Source organism: Dipodomys merriami, unplaced genomic scaffold (genome assembly GCF_024711535.1).
Source record: "Dipodomys merriami isolate MVZ:Mamm:240054 unplaced genomic scaffold, mDipMer1.0.p SCAF_12, whole genome shotgun sequence".
NCBI lineage: Eukaryota > Metazoa > Chordata > Mammalia > Rodentia > Heteromyidae > Dipodomys > Dipodomys merriami.
The window spans coordinates 7810616-7837647 of record NW_027202493.1 but is presented as its reverse complement, the minus strand read 5'-3'; the positions used below and the strand labels follow the sequence as shown (position 1 = coordinate 7837647).

Below are 27032 nucleotides of genomic sequence, written 5' to 3'. Positions count from 1 at the left end.
AACCAGGTTATGGGGTGGATGTTGTTACACATTTCATATCTTAAACAGAATACTATCCAACCACAGGAAATCTTTTCTGGTTCCATGGAAAGGGTAGCAGCCCCTCTTGCTTGATCTTGTGGCAGCCTTGCTTCTGCTGTCATAGCAACTATTATATTGTGTTGTCATAGTAAGCAAAAGTGTCTTCTATGCCACCTGGAAACTTGTTGAGGGCAGTGAACCTCATAGGCTACTTCTCCGGGCTTCTGGACATCTGTCATATGGCAGGCACACACGAGGAATTCAATACACTTTTGTTTGTAACAAATGTGTTTGCAAACCTGACTTTTTTTCTATTTTTTCTGTGATGGGACATGCAGCAAAATTACAATAATAAAACATAGAAGTAAGCCAGGCACTAGTGGTTGAAGCCTATAATCCTAGCAACTCAGGAGGTTGAGATCTGAAGGTTGAGGTTTGAAGCCAGACTAGGCAGAAAAGTCTATAAGATTCATAATTGCAGTAAACAACTCAGAAAAGGCCGGATGTAGTGCTGTGGCTCAAGTGGTGAAGCTCTAGCCTTGAGCAAAACATGGTCAGGGTGTACCCAGGCCCTGAGTTTAAGCCCCAGTACTGGCAAACAAAACAAAACAAAAAATAGAAGTAATAGTAACAGCATCAAGATGAAATAAGATAATGAATTAAACAGCATTAGTGAAAGTAAAGGGTTATATAAATATTAGAATGAATAAGCATGACAATAGTAATCACCTGTGAGAACATTTTATGATCATTTTATGATCACTTTTTCTATCCCATCATTCTAGAACAAGAGATAAATAAAACACATGGAATTACATAACTGGTGGACTCATTTCTTCCAAATGAATGCCTTGTTTTCTGTCTGCTCAGCACACAGGAGTAAGGCGAAGCCACCTTGGAGTAAAATCCAAGCATCATTGGGGTTGAGATACCTAAGAGTTGATGTTCATCGTAAGAGGAAAGCTCTTAAACACCATAAATGGATGCTATTCACAGGAAGGTTGAATTTGTTTTTCTCTCCAAGAGCACAGAAAACCCTTGTTATTCATGAAGCCCTGTTGCAGTGTTTCTTTAGAGCTTTATTGACAAAAACTAGAATAATCCTTCTCTCAATTCATCCCCAAATATGAACATTGCAATATGGAAAGTGAGGCAGATCACAGCTGAAATACAAGGCTAAGAAGAGATTGAGGGAACTATTCTACCAAAACCAGTGTGTGAGCTACCTGCTGCTTCTATGTGTGGCAGAAATACCTTAGAGGAGAAAGGAGTGTCCACTTCCTTCTTGAATGTAGCTGTTACATTTATTAAGCTGAGCATCCTCATAGAGCGAATTTCTAGGCAATTGAAGATGGTGAAGCCGAGAGGGAGGGGAGGTACTTGAGAGCTTTATAAAATTTCTCCCAAGCTCACATCCATTGCCAGGTATATTTGAGGATTGGCTGGCAACAATAACCACACCAGGAACTATCCTGGTCCTTGTGGAACTGATAATGAGTAGGAGATAAAAGGCACAGGGACAGATGCGAGTAGACAGTGGGCTGGCATTGTCATGGTACTGAATGTTAAATACGATTCCAGAATTCTTTATGTGCTACAAGAGCATGCTGGGATCATCTACTAGGATTGTGCAGTCCTTGTATTTTAACGCTGACCAGAAATAATGCTCATTCTTTATTTCCTCTCCATTTCTTTCCTCTTCACATTTCTCTTTCCCAAACAGTGAAGCCTCTACCTTCAATTAGTTTGAAAATTCTCAAAGTTTAGTCTCCCAACAGGATTAGACCTGCTAAGAGTAACTAGTGTTTTCCATCTGATAAATAAGGAGATTACAGCAATAACTGCTGTCAGCATTTTTCTCATTTAAACAAATAAAGCTGACAAATGATGAAGTTCTGTGCTGCTCTGTTATGTTTAGTACATGCAGAGCAATTATTCATCTGCTGCCAACATTAGTCTATCTACAACTAAGCCATCCACCAGCTTAGAAAGCTTATTAGCATATCAGTACCATAGTCATATTTTTATATTCTGTAAGACTCTACTCCATAACAAAGGCTGATGGGTATAATTTGCACTATAATTTAAAGGGTTGGACTTTTCCATGCTGATTAGAGTTATGCAAGTTACCCTGTACAGTGCTACTCTTATTTATGAGATGTCACCTTTTATTTGCATGGCATTTTTGCACCACTATAGCATTTACTTTTATGAACAAGTTTTTTGCCACCTCTAGGAAAAAAAAAAAGCTGTCTCTGTGTGCAATTCTGGTGAATGTACTTTCATGGAGGAAAAGATGGTAGGAAACTCTAAGTAGTATCCTTAAGTAGAACTATTTTTCATGGATGTTTCTCATGTATGAATACATATATATACATAGGTATATGCATACACATAGTTAAATATGTGCATATAACAAGACTAGTGAAGATTTGAGAAATAGCATACTAGTTTTTAAAATGGTTCCTCATTAAACTACAGCTAATTTGGTTTTATAGGTAAATGTACAGTAGATACAAGTATTTAAGTTTCTCTTGAAAGGGTCAGTTTGCCAGAAACCAAAGAACTCATGCTAGAAGATGGCTTAATCAAGAGAGGCAAGATATTTTAAATTGCATACTAATGCCACTAATGACTCACTGTCTTTGATACTCCTGATATAAAATATATACTGGCAGTTCTGGTTTACATCAGTTTTTCTCAGCATACCCCCATGAAGAACTTTTTACAATGTATTAGTAACTTAGCTATCCTAATGCTGAAATTGGGAGGTCAGAATTTTCATTCCTACCATAGTTCCTCTGAATAAGATATGGCAAACCATGACAAGACTGGGTTGTGATTGGTTTTAGTTTTTGGTTATGCTTTCCAAAACAAGTTTGCAGCTCTCCTGGTGTGATAATCACATCTTCTAGTTTCCTGTCCATCTTATGAGACTGCTATGATCAGAGATGTTAATTCCCATAGTTAGCAAAGAACTTACTTAAGACCTTTCTTAACTTCCATTTACAAACCAACCAATGCACAGCCTACGTACTTTCTTCATGTAGCTTCTCTACTCTAGGCCACTAGTCTCCTGCCTTGACCTCAGTGCCAGGAAGATAACTAGGGTTGGACACTGTGTCCCAGATCCCACTGGCAGGATCAAAACCAGCCAATCCTAAACCTGTCTAATCTGTCCTTCATGGGAACTAGGATGGAGAGTACACTCTTCCTGCCTCTTTGCCTCCAACCCATCCTGTACTTTCTCCCTCAACACTGATGCATACTATACCCATTTCAAAGTATCAGTAGGTGTGAGCATCTTCCATCATGACAGTGAGTTCTAGCTCTCTGTGTCTCCATGTCTGCATGTTACCACATGATTAAAATAAATCTTGGCCTGGTATTTGTGGCTCATGACTGTGATCCTAGTTACACAAGGGGCTAAGATCTGAGGATCATGGTTCTGAATCAGCCTGAGCAAGAAAGTCTGTGAGACTCATATCTCCAATTAATGACCAAAAAGCTAGAAGTGGAGCTGTGGCTCTGGTGGAAGAGCACTAGCTTTAAAAAAAAACATCTCAGGGACAGCACATAGGCCCTAAATTCAAGCCTCAGTGTGGGCACAAATTAATTAATCGATCAAATTCACAAACTTGGATGTTCATAAAACACCATAGTGCTATGATTCAGTCATAACAGTTTGGAGATTTAAAAGTGGGTGCCTCTTCATTTCTAGTTTGGATATGACAAGTCTGAGCCATTTTTAAATGGCTACATTTGTGACCTAGAGGAAATTGCCAGCTTAGATGGACTTACAGGCTGGAGAAACTAAGAAAATGGATTATATGTAGGCTTAAAATTCAGTCTTCAACACCACCAGCAATTAATAAATGCAAAAAAAAAAAAGCAGAAAGAGAGGGAGGAAGGGAGAAAGGGAAGGATAAAGGGAAAAAGGAAAATGGTTCATCCAATCTGCTTTCTATCTTCAAAGTTTTCAAATTGATGTTTTTCCCTTTCTTTTTTTTAAATAAGTTTTTTATTATGAAAATACAGTTCAGAGGGGTTATAATCACATGAGCAAGGTAATGAGTCAATTTCTATCAAGCATTGTTGCCTCCTTTGTTTTCCCCTACCATCCTCCCTTCCCTCCCATCTCCACAACTACATTCCTCCCCCACAACTCCCTTACCCCCCAACCCCCGCATAAATTGTAAAGTTCATTTTTTGACATAGTGTCTTGTACATCTCATTGTTGTAATGGGTCAAGCTGTATCCCTATTTAAACAATTCGTTTTTTCCCTTCCACTCCCCAAATTATACCAACATCAAATACAGTGAAAATGGGGGTTATAACGTCAGGGAGGGACATACAAAGCAACAAAAAAAATCACATGGTACCTTATAAATACATTTAGAAACGATAGCAAGAAAGAAAAAAAAACTTGTGTCCTTAATTTGGAGTTCATTTTGCTTAACATCATCTTATCTGAACTTTTCTGCTTGTCTCAGATATATACTAGTTATTGCAAATAAGAGAAAGCATGGGTCCTATGTTTCTTTGCACCTGGCTTACTGTACACAATATAATTTTTCCAAGTCTTTCCATTTCCTAACAAATGGGGCAATTTCATTCTTTCTGATGGAGGCATAGAATTCCATTGTATATTTTTTGTGATCTATTCATCTACTGAGGGACAGCTGGGTTGGTTCCATATCTTAGCTATAGTAAATAATGCTGCAATGAAGGTAGTTGTGCTGGCAGCTTTAGTATGATCTTGTTTGTGATCATTGGGATAAATGCCCAAAATGGGGATTGCTGGGTCATAGAGGAGCTCTATGTGGAGTCTTTTGGGGAGCCTCCATACTGCTTTCCAAAATGGTTGAACAAGTTTACTGTGACCTGCTAATGGCTCCAATTTTTTCCTTCCAAGGCCTGGGTTGGAGCTAGCTGCTCAGCCCAGCCTTTGTCAGTATCAAAGATGGAGCTTCTCCAGTGGTGGGGGAGGACCTGCCTTCCCACCGCCGCTCTGTGAGAAGGAGTGAGGATGTCAGGGTTCTATTCATGCCATACTCTTGGCTCTGTCCGCTTTCTGCAATAAGCAGGATGAAGATTTCTGCTTCGTGTCAGTTCTTGCTGGTGGTGAGTAGAATCCGCTCACATGCCGCATCTGACACCTTTGTCCCGGACTTTATCTGTTGGTATGGCTGCCGCTGCCACTGTAGTCGCTGCTACCAGCAAGTGTTCAGATCTGTTTCCTTGACCATGCTGCCTAGACTTTCCCTCTCTGGCCAAACTCACTGTACTGTGATGACAGTAACGATGTAATTTTCTAGCCTAGGACTGTTCACTGGAACACTAAAACTACTTTCTGTGCAAGAGCTTGTTTAGCCTCCAGTTTCTCCTCCGCCATCTTCCTCTGGTCTTGTTTTCCCTTTCTTGATACACTCCGTTTTTCCTTGAGCTTTTTCCCTTTCCTTGCTTTTGTCCTCTAATCTCTTCTCTTTTTCTTTTTCTTTTTTTTTTACAATGCTATCTCTCACCACACACTATTAATAACAGACTATTGGTTAGTGCAAGGGATAATTTCCCATGCCTGACCAATCCTCCACCTTCATTCTATTCTTTAAATCCTCCTATGCCTGAGCCCAAATCCCAGAATCACTGGCTCATTTTGTGTGAGCTGATGCTATGCCTCCTGAATTCCTCTTGATTTGTAAGGAAAAAAAGCATCCTTAGGAATTTAGTATTTCTTTATCTATTCTATGTGTCAATCTTATTTCTGCAATTAAGAATAAATAAGGCACAGGGATAGAATTGAATTTTAGAGGAAAACTGGTAAATAACAATAATTTTGCTGTAAGGCAGACGCAGGGCCAAACTCCACATGCTCCACTTGCAATTCTGTGTGGATGGATGAACCCAACTATCTAAGTTACATCTTTTATCTGCAGCCTAGAATTACAGTAGCACACATTGTCTCTGCATTGTGAGAAGGTAATACTGAAGATGTTCGGGCTTATCACAGTGCTGAGCACTGAAGTAGATGCAATAAGTGAGAGAATCCTATGGCTTCTACATGGCCATCTTATAGGGCACTGTTGCAGTATCTGCTGGCCTTGGAGAACATATTAGCTATCAAGGTCTTTGTCCTGTTTGTGATGATATAACTGTTTTGTTTTGCCTAATGAGGAGTGTCCTCTTTGTTCCATTGACTCCATGAAAGGTGACCACTTTCCCCAAAGACATGATGTTTTTTGATCAGAGGTAGGAAGGTGTTTTCATTCTACAGTTAGCAGTTCCAAGCAAATATTCTTAGGAAGAGAGTAAAAAGTCGCACAAAGAATTAAAAGATTATGATTACAATAATTCCATCCAAGTTCATAGATATATCCTTCATTTTTCCCTCATAAAATTTTTTTTCCTATGCTTATACCATTGCTGCAGGTATTTTCCCAAGTTTATTCCACTCTTCTGCCTCTCTTCTTCAACCTTTCTGTTTTATAATCTCACTGACTTTGTTATATTGAACTATTGGTGCTGAGGTTTTGGTCTTTTCTTGGAATCCCAGTCTATTCACCCTAACTCTACACATTCCTGATCTTATTTTTTCTAAAACACACAGTGAGAGTGGCCCTCTTGTGCTTCTAAATCCTATGTCAGGGCATTTAAACCAACCTGAATCTGCCTCTGAGGTTGATGTATTGAGTCCTCTTTTGCTTCTAGAATCTCAGCAACTAACTTATCACTATACAACTCATACTCTGTTTTACACAAAGAAAGACAAAGACAAAGCACAAAGACAAGGTGCTAGAAAACTACTATATTGCATTGGAGCTGAGTTGGTTGGTAATACTTGGCATGTGGCTTTCAAGCCTTCTTGGCTGGTGGAATTTAATTAGCAGTAGTATATTATTATCAAGGTAATTAAAACTCTGCCTTGATTAAAAACAGAATTGTGTAATTAAAAAGAAAAGGGTTGGCTAACCTGAGCTTAATGTTTTCAGAAATCCAGAGGCATCAGATTATTTTCTCTCTCTCCCTCATCAGGCTTGAAGGTCCGGGAGGTGTTCATCAATGTCACTAGGCAGCAGGTGGAAGACTTCCATGGACCAGAGGACTACTGGTGCCAGTGTGTAGCATGGAGCCACCTGGGAACCTCCAAAAGCAGGAAGGCCTCAGTGCGCATCGCCTGTAAGTACACTCCGGGTGATCTTGTCTTGAAGCTGCATGTACAAGAGTTAAATAATGCTGAAGAGGGACTTTGGAAACTCCATGTGCCTCTGCAGAATGGAGAGCAGAGGGCAGCAAGAAACTATCAGAACTCTCCTACTTCTACCACATTTACTTTTTCAAAACTGTATTTTAAATGTTTGATAATTTCCTCTGGAGGACAATCAGCAAATCAGTTTGGCTAAGAGATTCTGCCTAGATTGTCAGAATGCAGGTGTCTCAACAATGCCAGGCAAAGATGTTCCTGGGAACAAGAAACCCACACAAATGGATTTTGCTGCTCCCATCAATGACAAAGTTCAGGGAAACTCAGGAGTGGGGGCACTGAGGGGAGAAGGTGATGAATGACTGTTTACTGTACTTTCTAGCAAATCTGCAAAAATAAGGCATTAAAGAAGTTCTATAGCCTACTGTTACAGTTCTTCTCTCTGAATCTTAAAACATGGAAATGGGTTTTAAAACTGCATTTATTTGACCCAAGGAGGGTTAGGGGGAAAAAAAAAAGAAATACACACTTGAAAAATAATGAAGAAGAAAGGAGGAAAATTGCTTTTCCAGAGAGTCCAAGGTTTCTTTATCATATTTCAACATCAGTGTTTTTATAATCCAAACCAGATTTATAAATGCACTGACTTGTCCTCCTGTAAAATGTTGTCATTGTACTATTTCCAATTTTCCCACCTCCACAGATCCCCCATAAACCTCCCAAGCATGCTCAGGAGTAGAGAGGCCCCTGAAGAAGGAACCGAAAAGGAGGAGGGCAAAGATGGTTATTGTTGTTTTATTCAAATATCATCTTTTGAGAGTGCCATAAAGAATACGGGACAAGAGGGATTTATATGTGGACTCAAGGAATTCTTCATAGCAGATGTTGATAGTTTAGGGATTAAGAATTGGAGTGAATTGCTATTTGCAGAGACATTTATGTTTCCTGGGAAATGAAATCTTCCTCGTAAAATATGCATTTCACCTTCACTATACTAGTGATTTGGGAGGCCTCCCTTACATGCTGTGTGGGGCCTTCTAAGGCAGAGAGAACCAATCACTTCATAAGCTTGTGCTTGTGATGTGAGAGCCCAGGAGAAAATACTGCTCCTGTAGTTATTTAGTTAATTAATTTTAGTTCACTAATATTTTATAACTTTAAAGTAGTGGTCAGCCAAGAGAGGGAATATGTTTGCATTATTCTTTACATAATAAATTCATTCCTGGATGGCTTTGTTCAGGCCAGCTAGAACATTTTGCCCTGTCCAAAAAGAAAAGAAGCAAAGCTGCATGAGGGATTTGAACCTGGGTCCCTTCAATCTCTTACATCTCAGGCTCACTTCCCTTGTACTTTTTCCTCACTTCTCTGAGATGCACGGGCACTCTTCTTTAAATCATTGTAAATTACATACTCCTGTTCATTTGCCTCTAGTATGCTCCTTCCCTCCTCTCTTCATTTCTGATTGTCCTTGCCTGCTATAAAGTTCCCAATTTTTGCTTACAAAGTTTTGCAACAATTGACACAAAGTCACTTTTATCAATTTCCAAGCACTCAGTCTGTACACTTTACCCCGTATCCTTGCAGATGCTTTGATGTTTATCTATGTGTGTCACCCTTGACTTTTTGACATGAGATTTGCCCCTGCTATCTTGTTATACACATGTGTGTTGACACCATGGTGAAGATTCCAGACTCTTCAATTCAATTGGTTTCATATCTGCCTCACTATTTCTTAGTTTGGTACTGGTGGACAGTTGATGATTTGTCATCTTTAATGTCTTCATCAAGGAATAAGTGTCTATGTCATAGAATTATTGTGTGAGAGGAAGTGACCACTATCCCTTTTCTAATATTGTACCGGGCACAGAGTTGGCTCTTATTCACTGTCCTACTGATGCTTTGTGATGTATTTTGTGTTCTGTAGCCACAATATCTATTAATTGTTCTTTTGTTAATCCTTGTTGAAGCTAACAGAACTGAATGGACTATTTTAGTGACTTTTCTGCAGATTATCTTATATTGATCTTTTATCAAAATTTGTTCTAAGTCAACAGTAAGAACACCACTCTTCCAAGCATGATAGAATCAAAGAATTCCTATTCTGTCCCTTCCTAACTTTTTAGAAAATCATGAGATACTTCCATAGAAATAATCTTGCTAAACTCTCCAGAGATAAAAAAGAATCATTCTCATATATAACATATACATTGTATGTAATAAAGATGTGATATTGTCAAGTAAATAGTATCTAAACATCACTAAAGTCTTGATGAAGCAATTTATTTAATGTATTCTCTATTCGTGTTTACAGCATTTCTTAATTCATTCCCATGTAGCAAGTGAGAGGTTCTTTAATTTATTTAAAATTATTTATGCAAGTCAAGACATGATTTGTCATTAAATATTGCATTTAACTTGGGGACCATGTACGTTAAAATGCAAAATGAAATTTAACTAGTATAATGGTATCAAAAGTATGAGGGAAGGGCTGCCTTCAGGATCTTCCTTAGAATTTTTTTGAGTTCCGTGAGCAAAAATTGCACTCTACAAAAAAATAGGTTTCATGTTTTATTAGCATATGAGAGAGGGTTCTGGCCATTATTTGCAAGCGCTTCTCAGAAAATAACACATTACACATAAGGAGAATCTTTACTCCCAATAAATAAAAAGACAAATTAGTTGTAATTGTCACTGTGTTTCTTCCTTGTAAAATTGGTTTTTATAAGTACTAGAGACAATACATGAATGCATTTTATTACTCTGATGACAGTCATCTTGAGGGGACTTGGCAAAATTAATATCATTTTATATTACTCATTAAATTGTTCTAATTCAACGTCAAAAGTGTTTATGCTCTCCTCATCTAGCCAATGATCCATTGAAAATGTAGCAACTTAAAATTCACATTGGGCAAAACTTCAGGGCAGTTCCCTTGAGGGAAATCATAGAAGGGTTAATATTGATCAAGATGCATTATCCTCATAAATTGACAAGTTGAGTTAAAACCTGTTTGTACAATTCTATAAGGATAATTTTTTAAAAACAATATAAAATTATTCTATTTTAAAGGAAAACAATATGAGCAACATTATCCTATTTGTGTAATTCATATACTCATTAGCCATTTACCCTATGAGATATGTAGTTAAGTTTTCAAAGCACTGACTTCTGGTCCAAGCCTCCTGGATCAGACTCTGGAAGAAAGAAACTAAGTTTGCACCAAGTCAAACAGATGATTACATGATCAGGGATTCTTATCTACAAAGAATACTCTGAAGACTTCAAAATGGGTCCAAATAAGATGAAATATGATCCTAATAAAAAACCTGGGGATTCAGTTAAAATCATTCAGTCTATTCCAAAGTTTATAATTCTATATTCGTTGGTCTGTGTACTTTGAGTAAATAGTCCCTAGAATACTTTTTATGAAGTACTGGTTGGGAAATACTGATTTAATCCATTTTATCAGCCTTCTTCATTTAACATGTTCCAAGTGGTTAGACCAAAAGGCACCGAGCTGATGGCAAATTTGGAACCTGATCGGTCCTTTCAACCACATCCCTTCCTGAGTGTTCTATCCCTATGGATTCTTTTCTATTAAATGGATGCTTGAAAGCCATAAAAGGAAAGCCCATAGGCATTTGAGTATTTCCTTGAGGAAAGCAGTGATTGTTTCCCATTCTCATTTCATTTATGAGTATACTGCATTCCTCCTTATGAACAAGTTCTAGTACACAAACACACACACACACACACACACACACACACACACACACACACACAGTGTTAGGAGGAAAGTGTCTGTCATATTATTTTTCTCTTAATCACTCACAAAATGTCTGCCTGTCCAACTGCCTGGGGCAGGAAATAGCTGAGTCTAGTTTCCAAAGTGGTTTTATAAAGGTAAAAATAAATTAATAAGGACAACTTACCTTTACCCACTAAGCTGGCAGAACTGTGTCTCCAGGGAACGACTCCCACAGGCCCTCCTGCGTCCGTCTGGTCCAGCTGGGTTGGAAGGAGATGGCACATGGTGGCATCTGCTGCTTTGGCTACTGGCTGGTTGTCAAAATCAGGAATATTCAATCATTCGTACTTGTTTATTTTCATGGGTGAACATTTGGCAGATTAGCACTTTCTTTTGTTACTCATTTTTCTTTCTCTTCTTCATTGGCTTATAAAACATTGTGCTTGTGTCATTAACTCTTGGCCCTGCAAAACCTTCTTGATGCTTGAGCCTTTCTTCTAATTTGGGAGTTGGGACTGGGAAATGAAAGAAATGTTTATGTGTTAGAGTCAAGCCTGTTATATCAAGTTGGCGACGTGGAAGAAACATCACAGGAAAACACTATGTTTTGTCGATTTTTTATATAAAAAACTATAAAATTTGATATGAACCAAATAAAATTTAGACATACTGCTTATTTGGGATGCTTTCAAAAATATCTATGTATAAAGCCAAGAATGAATGAAGAAACTAGAAGAGACTCTCATTTAAAAGCCGTAAAACTCTCTATTTTACATGGCCATAGTAAAAAACATGATGGTTTTCTTTTTTAGGGGTGGTGTGTGTGTGTGTGTGTGTGTGTGTGTGTGTGTACCATATATGTTTGTGTATACATACCACATGCATATGTGTTATATATACATATTTGTATTTTATATATGTATATGTTATATATGCCACCCCTAAAAAGAAAAAGAATTTATTATATATTTTATATTACATATACATATTCTATAATATATATTTATAATCAAGAAAGAAAGCTATCCAATTAAGCCTCCATTATATATCTTGGTTTCATGCTTTTGATGATTTCATCTGTTAAATACTGCCAATGGTCTTCCTCTTTCTAGCTACAAAATTAGACATAAGAATAAACATAGATACAGGTACCTGGTGTCCATATTCAGCTTTAACTTACATTTCACATTTACTCATGACATCCTTAAAAATGTGCTGTGTTCTACCCCAGTTACATAGCTTAGATGTCTCAGTTCGGGCATATGAAACATGCTTTCTTTTTCTTGTTTTCCCTCTGTTCTTCTTTCACCTGGAACAATTCAGTCTTTTCTTTTCTTATCTAATGCCCAGGTGACTATGTCTAAATCCCATGTTGCACACAGTCTCCTTCAAAACACCCAGTTTCCATGTCTCCTAACCCTGTTTATCTCAGCAACATCCTATACCAACCCAGCCTTGACAAGGCATCTCCACAGCTTCCACAGCTCCAAATTCCATGAATTCTAAGCAGCCATTCTTGAGGTCTCATAGCATTTTCTTATGCTTTTCCCACAATCTGAATATAACTTATCCAGTACCACAATCATTTTAAAGTTGTTTATAGTTTTAATTCTCTTATTAGATTGCACACTGTGTCAAGATGCAACCTATTATATCTTGATTTTGGAGTCTACTACATACCTGGTATATTATCTTTGTACTATAAATATGTGATTGATGGAGAAGCAGCCCCATGTGTACAGGCTGTGGTTCCATAAGTGGGCATATATTAGGTACAGAGTGCAGCTCAGAATGAGCCCTGGCCTGCCACCTCTGCCTTCTCAGCTCCAATTCTCTCTGTTGAGAACCTAGAACATATTCTCAAGTATAGAAATCTGTATATACACTTAATTCTCGTAAATGATGTAAATTTCACAAAAGAATGAAACTCTTTCTCTGTAGAAAATATTTTCCTTGGCCAAGGATTAGTCATTCCTGTACTTTGAAATTAATGTCTAAGAATATTATCAAAGTGTTTGAGAGTCCTGCCCTCTGGATACAGTTGTATCCTTAAAAGTACGTGCAATCTGCTAGTCAAGATGCACACCTGGGATGTGGCTGCATCCAACTAAAGGCTCATAGGAGCTGTTCCTAACCAAGCTGTAGTTTTACAGCAGGTCTGAGAACATACTTAGACCCACTACAAAGGAAAAGCGTGATGCCTCTAGTCCAAAGCTTAAGAGATTTAAGCCATTAACAGCAGAATATTAAATAAGGCATGAGACTCTATGTAACTTTATGGGGCACACACATTATATCTCAGAGAAATCCATTCTCATATGCAATAGTTATATAATAAAGAAATCATTGGCTAGAATGCCTAGAGACATACTGAAATTGTCTCATGCAAAACGGAGGAGAGAATTCTTTCTGTTTGTTCCAAAGCCAGAAGCATCCTCACAGGAGCTACACTTAAGGTGGCTTATTTGGAGTAGTGCTCACAGGGATGCAGTCTGGCAGTGATTAGAGAAGGAATTACTGAATTAGATGTATAAGTGAGGTATGCACAAATCATTTGATTTTAATTCAGACTTTCAGAAAAGTTATGATATAGTAGAAGAATTCCTTTGAGCCCTTTACTGAGAATCTTCACGTGTTAATATTTTACCACATTTGCTTTAGTATTAAGGCTCTGTGTTTATTTGTGCAGTCATTCCCATTTAATGATGGCATACATTCTGACAACTGCATCAAGATGCAATTTTAGACTTACACAGACCTAGATGGTATAGAGCTGGCATTTCATGTAGCTTCTTGATGCAGTCAGGAGACATGGTAGACATGAAATATAAGAGCCTGCTAGCCTAATTGGGCATACTGTTATTCTGCAAAATTTTATTTTAATAAGTAGGAGTGCAACTTAAAGTTATAATAAAAATACGTGAGAGGATCTAAATAAACCAGTACGAATCATTTATGAACATTATCAAGTAGTATGTATCTTACATAATTGTATATGCTATGGGATTATATGACTAGCAAAGCAGTCGTTTTGTTGACATAAACTTCCTCACAAATATGTGAGTATTGCATGGAGCTGTAGTGTTATAGCAGGTACAGCATCGCTAAGCAACAGGAACTTTTCCATGTGTTGAGATTACAATGTAGAATGTATACATACTCATTGATCTAATTGTACAGAGCATATGACTTTTTGAGTATTTGTGTGTATACAGTTATGTATAAAGTTTGTGTCTGAATAAGGTAGTAAGACATGACAGCAGCCTTTTCCTCTAAAAACCACATTGGTGGGATACAGGTGGACCCATTGCAACAATGAGATATACAAGACGTTATGTTGAAAAATGAACTTTACAACTTTGGATGCGGGGGGAGGGAGTAGGGGGAAGATGGGAAGGGATGGGAAGAGGAAACAAAGGAGGAGGCAACAATGCTTGATAAGAAATGTACTCATTACCTTGCTCATGTAATTGTAACCCCTCTGTATGGTATTTTCACAATTAAAAAAACCACACTGGTTATATTTTTAAAGCTAAGTCTATTTTCTGACAGAGATCTAGCATAATTAACAACAATTAGCACTGACATATACTATTCTCCAATGTAAAAGTATGTTTGAATCATACAGAAATATCTTCAAGTAGTAAACAGAAATCCTCATTCATATGTATAGTGGCTAATTTTCATTGTCAGCTTAACAGTGTAATCTATGTGATTAGTCAAACATGCCTCTTGAGTGTGCCCTTGATGGTGTTTTTGGAGACAGATCATGAGGGCCATGACTTAATAGACTAATCTTTTGATAGATTAATAATCTGAGGGTATATTGGAAGGTGGTCAAGAGGAGGTGCAACCTCATTAGAAGAAATAGGTCACAGAGGCTGTATCTTGCCTCGACCCCTTCTTTCATTTCCTCTGTCTTCTTTGTCTTCTGCCATGAAATGAGCAGCTCTCCTCCACTACAGCTCCTGCTGCCAACACAAGTACATGTGACCCAACAGCCGTAAATCAAATCCTCTAAAAGTGTGACGATAATTCCTCCCTTTATGTCAGCCCTTCTGTCTTACCAATAAGGGAAGTTTCTTGTGCTTCCTTTTGTCTGGACAATTCCTTGGTCTATCTCTGATCTTTGTGACTTTGACTTTTGAAGAGTAGAGGTCAGTTATTTTGTATAATGTCACTCAATGTAAATATGTAATAAAGTAATGACAGCTACCCTAGAAGAAGTAGAAGCTCCTTCAGCTGGATCTGGGATAATTTGATATCACATTAAATGGTTTTAAAGGATTCTAACTCATCAAATAAGAATCTACACTGAGGTTTTTGCCAGATACTTTTAAAAGGTATGGGTGACTATAAATATAAACAAACAAAGATGTTTGTTATAATATCAATTCAGAGAAATACCATATGGAGGCTCCAACAGGGGGTAAAAGTTGCAGGAGTAACAGGATGTTTACACCTCAGTCTAGGTATTTTCAAGATACATATTAATTATAAAGAAGGAACCAATAACTTAGAAGGTGATCACATAGCACCTTGATCAATTAGTTAGTTAACTTCCCTAGCAATGGGCAGATCAACAGTGTGTGTCCTCAGGTGATAAACTCAGAGATTTAATCAGGTCAGTGTTATTTTTTCTTTAAAATAGTCTGTATTTTAAACAAAAGTGCTAAAAAATAGTCTATATTTAACAATGAGAATCCATATTAGACAAACTACAATAAGGAACAGTTTGTATAATAGGTCATTGTCAACTATGTATTATCTCAAAATCTTATTTGCATAGAGGCCAATGTTAGCAGTGTTGTGGAGACAAGTGATCCATGAGCTAGCTGAGACATATCTTTCTGATATCTTTTGTGTACAGAGGGGAGGGTTTCATGGATGAAAATCTATGGATACTCAAGGTACTTATATGTAGCAAGATCATCTGAGATTATATGATATTGGCTTATACACTATTCTCCTATATTCTATATGTTATCTATCTCTAACTCACTTGTAACACCTAAGACACACTGGAGTATTCCTTATATAAAATACTTGGGGTTCATTTTGCTTAACATCATCTTATCTCACCTTTTCTGCATGACTCAGTACATACTAGTTATTGCAAATAAGGGAAACCATGGGACTTATGTTTCTTTGTGCCTGACTTACTTAATATAATTTTTTCCAAGTCTTTCCATTTCCTAACACATGGGGCAATGTCCTTTCTGATGGAAGCATAGAATTCCATTGTGTATATATAAGGACACAAGTGGTTTTTTTTTTCTTTCTTGCTATTGTTTCTAATGTATTTATAAGGTACCACATGATATTTTTTTGTTGCTTTGTATGTCCCTCCCCCACGGTATAACCCCTGTTTTCACTGTATATGATGTTGGTATAATTTGGGGAGTGTAAGGGGAAAAAAACAAATTGTTTAAATAGGGATACAGGTTGACCCATTGTAACAATGAGATGTACAAGACACTATGTCGAAAAATGAACTTTACAATTTACACGGGACTTGTGGGGGGGGGGTGGAATGTAGTTGTGGAGATGGAAGGGAAGGCCTGGTAGGGGAAAAAGAAAGGAGGAGGCAACAATGCTTGATAAGAAATGTACTCATTACCTTGCTCATGTGATTATAACCCCTCTATAACGTATTCTTACAATAAAAATCTTATTTAAAAATACTTGGGATGAAAAGAATCTTTCAGATTTTAAAGTCTGTTGGACTTGGGAATGTTTTCCTTGTTTTTACCAATTGAGCATCTCTAACCCTAACATTCAAAATTAGAATGCTCCAAAATCGAAAGTGTATTCAGTATCTGATTCCTGAGTTTTTGAATTTCAGATTTTTAAAATTGGAATTCTCTACCCATACAACAAAGTTCTAGGTGAACTCTTACATTGTATTGCTTAGGAAATACTGACAAGTAAAATGTCTGTATATTCAATAGGGACAATTATATATACATACATACAATTTAAGGTAGACTAAATCATTGATTGTGAAGCCCACAGATTTAAAGTGTGAACTGTATTATTCTTTAGGACAATAAAATTAAATATGAAAGTTATGTCTTAGAACTCTAGGCATGTCACATTATTTTTGGTTCTGCTCACAAATGGCCTAGGGAAATAACATTTTCTCCTCTGCCAATATGGACTCCACCAGAGAGTGTGGGAAATCCTGAACTGGAAGAATATAAATTGTTCTATTTTTACCTAGTATGTATGTATTTGATAACCTTAAAGATGGGAACCATTGAGTCAGAAGTAATGATTTTACCATATTTGTTACTATAGGAAAAAAAATTTTCCCAAGTAATGTTCCTTCATGCTATTCATTCCCAATGATAATTTTACAGAAAAGAATTTGTAGAAATATCACCTTTGTAGGCAATCATAGCTTAATTCAAGTCTTTGTTCTTGTGGTAGAATACACCTTAATATTTCTAGAAAATGGCCATGTCTATTTTAAAAAAGCTAGTAAAATTTTATTGGGAAAGAAATCATAGGTTTTATTTTAATTTACTTTTCACTATATCCATTAAGTACTTCTAATGGTATATAATGTCCACTGTTGATGAGCAAAACAAAAGCTGAGAGGTAAGCTTTAAAACTAAGCAATTTAAAGGTTAATCTTTGAGAACTCTGAGCCTAGTGATTTTCTTAAATTAATTTTGCTTCTTTCTTTCAGAGTAAAGAAAGAGAGTACATTGCAGAAACTTGTTAAGTGGTAAACGAATGCTAACGATGGTAGGAAATGTCAGGCATCTGTGACTAGTTAAAAGATTTTATAGTCTAATGAGGAAGATAACTTATAAACAAGTATTTTCAGTGGAACATGGTTACTGTTAGAGCACTATGTAACAGAAGTCCACAAGAAAGCTCAAATGCTTGTCTTTCAGGCCCAAGATATACTTCCTGAGTTAAGAAATGAGGTAATTCCTGAGGAAGAATGAGGATTAACCATGCAAAACATGTGCACTCCAGGTCATAAGGGATCTTGGATCAAAGCAAAATGGAGAAAACCCTGGGACATATGTAGGAAACCAGCTGCACATCTAGGTTGAGTGTCCCATATCCAAGGTGCTTGGGACTGGAAGGGTTTTCTAATTTTGGAAACCTTTTCTATTTTACTGGTTGAGCATTCTTATGTCAGACATCCAAATTCCAACAGTTTTAAGTACCAGGTGCTCTTATAAGGGATACTTAACCTGTGCTTGTGGTGAAAAAGACTCCAAATGGCAGGAGATGGCACCACCAGATAGAGTTAGGAAAGTCAGGCAATGATTAACTGTAACCCTAACCCTAACCTGCCAAGAGTACACATTCCTCCACAATGAATACACATCGTTTGGGGGTGATTAAAGTGTCATACATCAGGCAGTGTGGGATCATGGTTTTGAATCCCCTTACCTTTCCATTCAAGGAACAAGATCAAGGATTTAGAGGAGATGTATATAATCTGAAGGTGCTGATGGGATCTTATATTTGTGTACAAGTAAAATAAGCAGAAAATTTAGGGCAAATTAATGAGAGTTTGTAACTGTTGAACAGTAGAGTTAAGAAGAAAAGGATTTCCAGGCTTCTCTAAAGTGGAGTCTTTCTGTGAATCTGGCTTAAGTGATTGAATTGATAACCACCCCATGTAGTATGGTTATGAATAGAATAGATGAAACTGATTTGGGAAGCAATATGATAAGCTCAGTTTGTGATGAGGTTATGTTAAAATATTCATGATTATGGAATAGTCAATGGATTATTTTTTATACTACAGATGTATTTATGATCTTAAAGCCCAGAGATATGAATATTAAAATACAGCGGGGAGAGTCACTAGCCACAAGTTGTTGGTCATCAGGTTAGTGGCCTTCTATCAAATAGACAAACATGCAAGCTTTATCAGAATACCTGAGTTTTTTAATACTACTTATTCTCTACTGTAGTCCTAACTACAAATGCTGGTGCGTACAGGAAGGAAAGCAAGTCCTGAGTGAAATTGCATAACTAGGAATGGGACAGAGAGAAGAGAGGAGTTCATGAAAAAAAAACCCACAGGGAAACCAAAGCAAGAGAGAAGGTAGGAGATCCAAAATAAGGGGAGTATTTACAAAGAGCTAACTGGTCAATGTGACCAAACAATTAGGGTGAGAAGTGACAAGTATCCATTGGGCTTGGTAACAAGAAGCCCTCCATTGACCTGGGACACTAGTGTAATGGAAGAGGTAGTGAAATAAGATTATTGTGGATCCAGGAATCAATCAAGAATGGGAATTCAGAGAGATATAGATACCTCTTACCAAAAATTCAACTGAAGAGCAAAGAGCTGGAGCAATCCTAACCATCTTAGGATTGACTGGTGACTGAATGCAAAAATGGAGAAGAGATGAAGTGAAAAAAAAAGAGTTGCATAGATTCCTATAACCTACAGCACATGAAATTCAGATGGGGACTCAACGATCAATGTCTCTCAGCTTCTCTATGTAGTGCATTAAAGATCCCTGTCCCTGGGAGTAGGGTGTAGGGATGTTTTGTGATATTACCTACTACAATTACATTTCTATAACTTTGGACTACAGATTCTACTCTTTTCATTCCTAAACATGATAGTATCCATGTCTCCCTCTTGTAGGCCTTTCCCTCCTCTACACACACGTGCTCCTTCTCTACGTGCTCCTTGTACTCAAGCTTGACGCTCTACCTCCTCTCCCAGCTTCTTGGCCTACCTCCTGACTATCATATTTATTTGGATATCTAGTACCTGTTTCAAACCTAACATGCCCCAAAGAACACTGTTTCGTAAATTTGAGATCCTTCAAACACTGCTGCAAGCCTGTTGAGCTCCTCCCAGTCTTTTTTTTTCCTTCAGTAGTGCCTACTCCAAAGCCCAGAAGAGACCTAATGGCCCTCTGTGTCTCCTCTTTCCCGAATTTACATCTCACTCAGCAATAATTCAGGCTGAAATACCGATCCTGAGTCTGTCCACTTCTCCCCAGCTGGTACAGACAATCTTTGTCTTCTGTTGTGTGTCTCCTCCTTACTGCCTCCACTCTGGCTGCCTTCAAATCCATTCTGCACACAGCACCCCCTGATAATAATGCTTTTTAAAATGTAGGCCAGATGATGCTCTTGCCTCTGCTCAACTTCTCTAAGTGACTTTCCAAATGTCTCATATTGGCTTCATGGGAATTAAACATTCCTCCTTACTTTTGTTCCCTCAATCACAGTCCTTTTCTACTACTGTTGTAGACTTAGTGACTACTTTTCTTGATCCTGTTTCAGAGCATTTTTATTACCACTCTCTTTTCCTGGAAAACATCCCCAGGCTCTTTCCTGTCAACTTTAATTTCACCTGCATTATTTGATAGGTATCCTTATATGATTTAACATGAAATTCAGATTTGATGTAACAAGTTCTGGCCAAAGTGATGGTTCAGATCTTTCTTGATCTAGAAGATTGGTTGAAGAGAAGGAAATGCAGCTTACCATCCTTACTCAGGCATTCTATGGACCAAAGATGAGGTGAGAGGAACTAAGTTCTTGAGGACATATTGCAGTGCTTAAGTGCTCAAGATACTGTCCACATCTTGTCCTGATTGACCTTCCTAGCCTTGAGAAAACCTAGGGAGAGAGAAGGGCCAAAAAATTAATAATGTGCTTAAAAAGTATTTCTTCTTGTTGTTATGGTGGCTGTTTGGGGTATTTTTTTTACTGTTTTCTCCCCCTTTTCTTTTGCATTTCTCTACAGTCGCTGTAATGAATTATAATGAAGTGATGAGCCTTGAAAGCCTGGGGTTATTTTTAGGTCATTTCTTTTTAAACTCACCGGTCGTTCGGAGCCCTCTAATTTCCTGTGGAGGGTTGGGAGGTCACTGGGGAAAGGCAGGATGATTCTTTACCTCAATGCTGTTCTCAAACCCTTATTCCATCAACCATGGAGTTCATCTTGTGTGAGAATGCTGACCTACACATAAGCTTCTGGTGAGAGATACCAGTATAAACATCCAGACAGGGACTCCTGACAGTAGAAAGATAAACACTGGAACTTTCCCCCCATACTGTGTGGAATGGAGTAGCCTCATATAGGCAGTGGTTCCAAGCACTATATTTGTTTCTTTTTTCCCTTATTTTCATAAAATCACATTGATTTGATGTTTGTGTCCACATTAACCTATGGCTTTTCTCTCCCATCAGTATTGCAAGAAAAATAATACTATCAAAACTATAAGATAAGATTCATAGACATTTTGTCTACATAGCATCCCAGGGAAAAAAACATGAAGATCCTAAATTTGTTATATTTCATGTTGATTCCTTAAGAACCAGAGAGCTCAAGATGCATTATACTCAGACTGACATATTAAGTTGAAATCCCTTTGTATAAGTACTTTTAAAGATAATGAAAGAGAATAGAAAATTTCTAGATTTTCACCTCATGGCTTTTTAAGATTACAAAACTCTACTCTGGAAGATGGTTTAAGATCTGTCATTCAGCTCAGGCTTCTTCTGTACTCTTTGTATTAACACAGCCAACTTACTAACATTCAATACCTAGTAAGTTCTCTCTGCACAACCTCAAAACAAATCACACCTCAGAAATCTTTCCACAAGCGTGGTCTCCTTCGATGGAGCTTCCTCCTGAAGCCACTTCCTGAGTGACATGGCACTGCCTAGCATCTCAACCGCAAGGTCATGCTGACCGCACACATAGGCAGGCCAGCCCTGTGAGTTGGTATCCGTACTGGTATGTATATGTGTTCACACAAGACTGATGTGTTGCTATACTTATTCTTTCTTCCTTGTCTGAATGTAACCTGTCCATGCAAGAAGATAAGCAGTGGATAGTGACAAGAGAAAACTATTGAATTAAAAGCTATGCAAGTGGCTGGGCCTTAAGATGCAGAGCCAGTGATAAGGTGAGGCCATTAAGACAGAATAGTGAGAGGGTATTTGTTGGAGCAAAAGTTCTAGACATAATGTGTGCTATACTGTGCTACACTGATGAGCTCTCCCACTTAATGGAGTCCCACTGCCTCTCCTCAGCCTCTTGTTCACCTGTGTTCTTGTATTTGCCTTCCTTTACTATTTGTCTTATGCATTTAATTTAAAGATTTGTAGCTGAGCACTGGTGGCTCACACCCATAATCTTAGCTACTCAGAAGGCTAAAATCTGAGGATCACAATTCAAAGCCAGACTAGGCAGGAAAGCTCTTGAGACACTTATCTCCAATTATCTACCAAAGAAAGCAGAAGTGAAGTGGTAGAGTATAAGCCTGGAGCAAAAAAAGTTAGGGATAGTGCCCCAGGCCCTGAGTTCAAACTCCAGGACCAGAATTTTAAAAAAAAGTCTTGCTAATTTTCAAAAAAATTTCAATTTCCTTTTTCCTTTTTCGTGTGTGTGTGTGTGTGTGTGTGTGTGTGTGTGTGTGTGTGTGTGTGTTTGTGTGTGTTATTGTCAAGATGATGTGAAGAGAGGTTACAGTTACATAAGTAAGGTAATCATATATTTCTTGTCAAACTTGTTACCCCTTCCCTCATTTTTCTCCTACTTTCCCTCCCCTCCCACCCCACAAATTGTACAGATCACTTCCAAAATATTGTCTTGTGAATATTGCTGTTGCAGTGGTTACCCGCCTTGTCCTTTGCTTACCATTCTGTTGTTCTTCTTCCCTTCCCTAATTCAGATAAACATGTAGACAATACCAGGGTACTAAAATCAAATACAGTGACAACATGGATATACCATGGGAGAAGAACATACAAAAGAAACAATAAGTCACACAGTACATTTAAAACCACAACAAACCTCTTGTGTCCATGTCTTGGAGTTCACTTTGCTTAGCACCATCTTTTATGGTCATATGTACATAGCTATTGAGCTATTGTGCTCCTCTGTGAAGATTATCCTAAATGTGTATTATTTATTGAAAATGAGGGAAACCACCCTGGGACCTATGGTTCTTTGGGTCTGTCCTGCTTCACTTAATATGATTATTTGGTATTAGAGTTTGAACTTAGAGTTTCATACTAGGCAGGTGCTCCACTGTGGAGCCATACTGGCTATTTTTAAGATCCTAGGTAGGTATGTGTCTGAGCCATGATCCACCTATTTTAGGCTTCCTGTAGTTAGATGCACCACAGAATTCAGATCTCAGATGAGAAGGGGACTCCTGAACCTTTAGCCTCCTATTAGCTAGGAGTACTGGTTTGAGCCAATGGCACCCAGCAAATTACTGCTGGACTCTGAATATATGCATGCATGTGTGTGTGTGTGTGTGTGTGTGTGTGTGTGTGTGTGTGTGTGTGTGTGTGTGTGTGTGTGTGTGTGTGTATTCTCTAATATAAACAGAGGTCAAACCTGGTGGACTTTATTACACTGACAGTAGCTTGATAGGTTAAATCAGTTCTTATAAAACTACAGCCTTTTCTGCCCACCAGAATGTGTGTTCACACTGGCAAATCCTTGGTACCCCTAGTGCTACTTCACAGATCGTGCCAATTGAGGATAAGATGATGACATAGTGAACTGGTTATAATGTTGCATTGATATCAGCCATCTCTGAGCAGAGAGACTTCAGAGTTCAGGGAAACTTAGAAAGCCCTGAAGTCACCTGTAGTCCCGGAGGAAGCCTACAGGACCTCATGCATCAATGAGTTCCTGTGCTTCCTCAGTATGAGCCTACTCATTGCTAGGCCTGGCAGGCAATGAGGAGTTACGATGGCAATACATCCATGTCCAGAGGTGGTGCTTCTTCACTATTGCTGAAAGGTTATCTCAGCAGGAGTTCTAACTGCAATTCTCAGGAATTTTAGGACAGCGAAGATGTCACATCTACATCACTAGAATATAGGAATCTCCATATGGAATTGCACCGCAGTGCTAGTTGTCACTCTAGGGGACAAGGCCGAAAATTGAACTGGAAGATTCAAGACAAGGACATGCAATGAAAGATGGAAACCGCCTGATATCAATCTGAGATGTGCCAATTCCATAAATCTAGGCAAAGAAGAAGGGTTTTCACCAGGCTGGAAAGAGAAGCATATATTCTATGCCCAATACGGGGCACTGTCACAATAAGCGAAAATTTACCTGACAGGAAGCCTTTATATGCTTCTCTTGGGATCTGGAGTCAGTAACTCACTTCCCAGGCCATAACTATTTAGGGCTGGAGGAACGAGGTAGAACCAAGTGAAAAGCACTGGGCCTTGACTTCCATTTTGCTGGTGGGCATCTGTTATGCATCAGAACCAGCACTTTTATTGCGACAAATGATCTGTATTTGGCTCGGTTACAAATTCCTTTTATGTATGACAAATGTAGTTTGTTGCTCCTTCAGAAAAATACGGGTGGGAAAGATTCAAAGCTGATTTGAATAGCAGTGTAGATGGATGACTAATGGGACATGGTGTCATCTTCTTGCAATCTTAACAAATGGCTATGGTTATGACTATTTAAAAAAAAGTCTATGATTTTTTTTCACTGGCTGATTTGGTTTGAATGAGTAAATTATTTTTATTTCATTGCATTAACTGCCAGAACATTGAATGAGCCGATAACTCCCTGGTGTTGCCGAGCTGCAAAGAACTATTATTCGGAATTGAATTTTTATTGATTTTCTTGTGCTACAATGACTTTTCTAACATAGTAGCATGAAAGGAAAATGAGAAAAAGGCTAAATAGGGCATAGGGTGAGGAAGGGGAGGTTACTTTTTCCTTTAGCCCAGCCTCACACAAGTTGCTTTGTGGCAGGTGTTAACTCTGGATGAGATAATTTCTTGTTGTATGATTTAGAGGTGAGCCATGTACCTGGCTTGCTTACCTCTTCAGCCCCTCCTCTTTAGCTGTCATTGTGTTTTATTGTCTTAGGCCTGTTGATAATCTGCATCACAACCTAATCGGGTAACAGGGTGATCGAGTAAGGAAATCAAGGAACACATCGAATTATTCTGCTGATGACTATCAGTGACCGCCCTTTCCCTCTCTTCCTTCTTTCCTCTTTCCCTCCTTTTTTCCACGTCTCATATTCTCTCATTCACATACAAACACACGTATACAGTGTGTGTGAGAGAAGATGAAAAAAAGTATGTTGTTTTAGTGTGGTACATATTAGATGTATATGTTCATAGCTTTGCTCTCAATAGCCATCCTAAGTATTAAAGACTGAATTGTTTATTACTCATAATAATAATATAATAATAGGAGCTCCTGTAGGAATTCACATTGACCATTCTTTCATCAATGAATGTCCATCCAATTTTTACTATATGCCCTTCTAGGTGCCAAAAACATAGCAATAAACAGGACAGATAATCAAGTCCCCTCTACTATGTAGAGAAGAGCATGTTTGACTAGACAGTTCTCTAAGTTTGAAGGTATGGTTGCTCTTGTTCTCTCCTTACATCATACTGTGGAGCATGACAGATACAAGAAAATGAAGCCAAGTGCACAGCTCCCCTGACTTCTATTTCATTGTTTACACATCTGGCAACAAAGTAGGATTTTTGTAGACTTTTATTCTTTTACATCTATGAAAGGAATCAGTGTTCATCACAGAAACTGGTAAAAAATCAGAAAGATATGCAGAAGATAATTAATATATTCATAATCATCCAGTGAGAAGTTGAGCAATTTCTCTTTAGGGTTCTGTGATAATGCATATAGCTATTGCTATTTTCAGGAGATAGACTTTTATAGTTTTAAATTCCAAAGTGTTTCAAATTAAAAATATTGGAATCTTTCTGCATTTTAAAATGTACAGTCTTTATGCATCTGTATGCATTTTGGTTTCTTTCTCTCTTATAGAATAATGAAGGCGATGATTGTTTTTTCTTCTTTTCATAGTTCCTGTGTATGCGATTGTAAGTTATATCAGAGTATCACAACCTTTCTGGGCTTGCTCCTTTGTTATAGAAGACAAATCTGATGTAAGAGCATCCTTATGTAATGTGACTTCAGGAAAGAAAGGTAGCCAGGCTAGCATTTTGTAGAGACTTGCCAGAAAATAAAGTTTATATGTTGAAAGAGGAGGAAGAGGAGAAGGAGGAGCAGGTGGAGGGAGAGGTGGTGTTGAGAGCCATGGTCCTGGTTGAAGCAGTAGGCATCTGAAACTGGAAATGCCTTAGTCTAGTGTGTTTTGTAGGTGGGGAGTGGACAATTCTCTACAAACCTTCCATGACATCACACTGTTGCGTTCGGGGTGCTGCTTTAATGAGGAACTGCCAACCTCTCTGCCTCATCACTCATTTTGTGCCAGTTAATTACTTGTTTAATGTCTCTCCTTCCTGCTGGAGCATGTGCTGAGGCAGGATCCAATGGTCCATGGCAGGTTCAGTAATATACTGCCACTGTCAAGCAGTGTCCAGCCCATGGTCACAGGGAAGGACTGGAAGACACTGTTGGACATTTCCTGAATACCAAAAATAAATAAATACTATGGCACAGTAAAGGAAGGGCTACCCACCACAAAACAAACTTATTTCAGAAACACCTATTTTACATGGAAGTAAGTGATTCCCTAGCAATATTACTTAATTTGAAGAATCATTTTATTTACTAAATACACAAACACACACAGTGATAAGTGTCACATGTGACCCAATATTTTATTTAACAGGTTATTCAACATTCATCTGCAATCTTCAGTACTTTGAGCATAGTACTTCATTGTATAAATTCACCAAGGATGTGACCCAGCTCTGCATTATGAAATGTTTTGGTTGTGAGCAGGTGTTCAGTATTAAAGGTGATAATCCGAGTGATATCCTTTGAAATTTATCCTTCTTTGTAGTTGTCTGATATTGTCTTAGGAAACTAGAGAGAAGTGGTAACTGAATTATAAACAAAGTCTTTTATATATTATCTTACCTGAGATATCTCTTCCATGTCATTCACTTATTTGAAGAATAGAGTTCAGTGGTTTGGGGTATATTGTCGAGAATTCTGAAACCAATCTCAATTTTAGAATATTTTCATAACACTAAAAAAATTATCATTAGCCGTCTTCCTTCCCCTCTCAACGTCATCTCCAAGCAACTACTAACCAATTCTCTGGCTATTTGGA

At 38.0% G+C, this 27032-nt stretch overlaps 1 protein-coding gene across 3 annotated transcripts in view; it reads left to right on the top strand.

Moving 5' to 3' along the window:
- Window positions 1-27032, top strand: part of Unc5d (unc-5 netrin receptor D) — a 586279-nt gene that overhangs the window by 354320 nt on the left and 204927 nt on the right. For all 3 annotated transcript variants that reach the window (XM_070016201.1, XM_070016202.1, XM_070016200.1), the window contains exon 3: window positions 7055-7198. In XM_070016201.1, the coding sequence (XP_069872302.1) occupies window positions 7055-7198 (144 nt within the window). The remainder of the gene's footprint in view (window positions 1-7054; window positions 7199-27032) is intronic.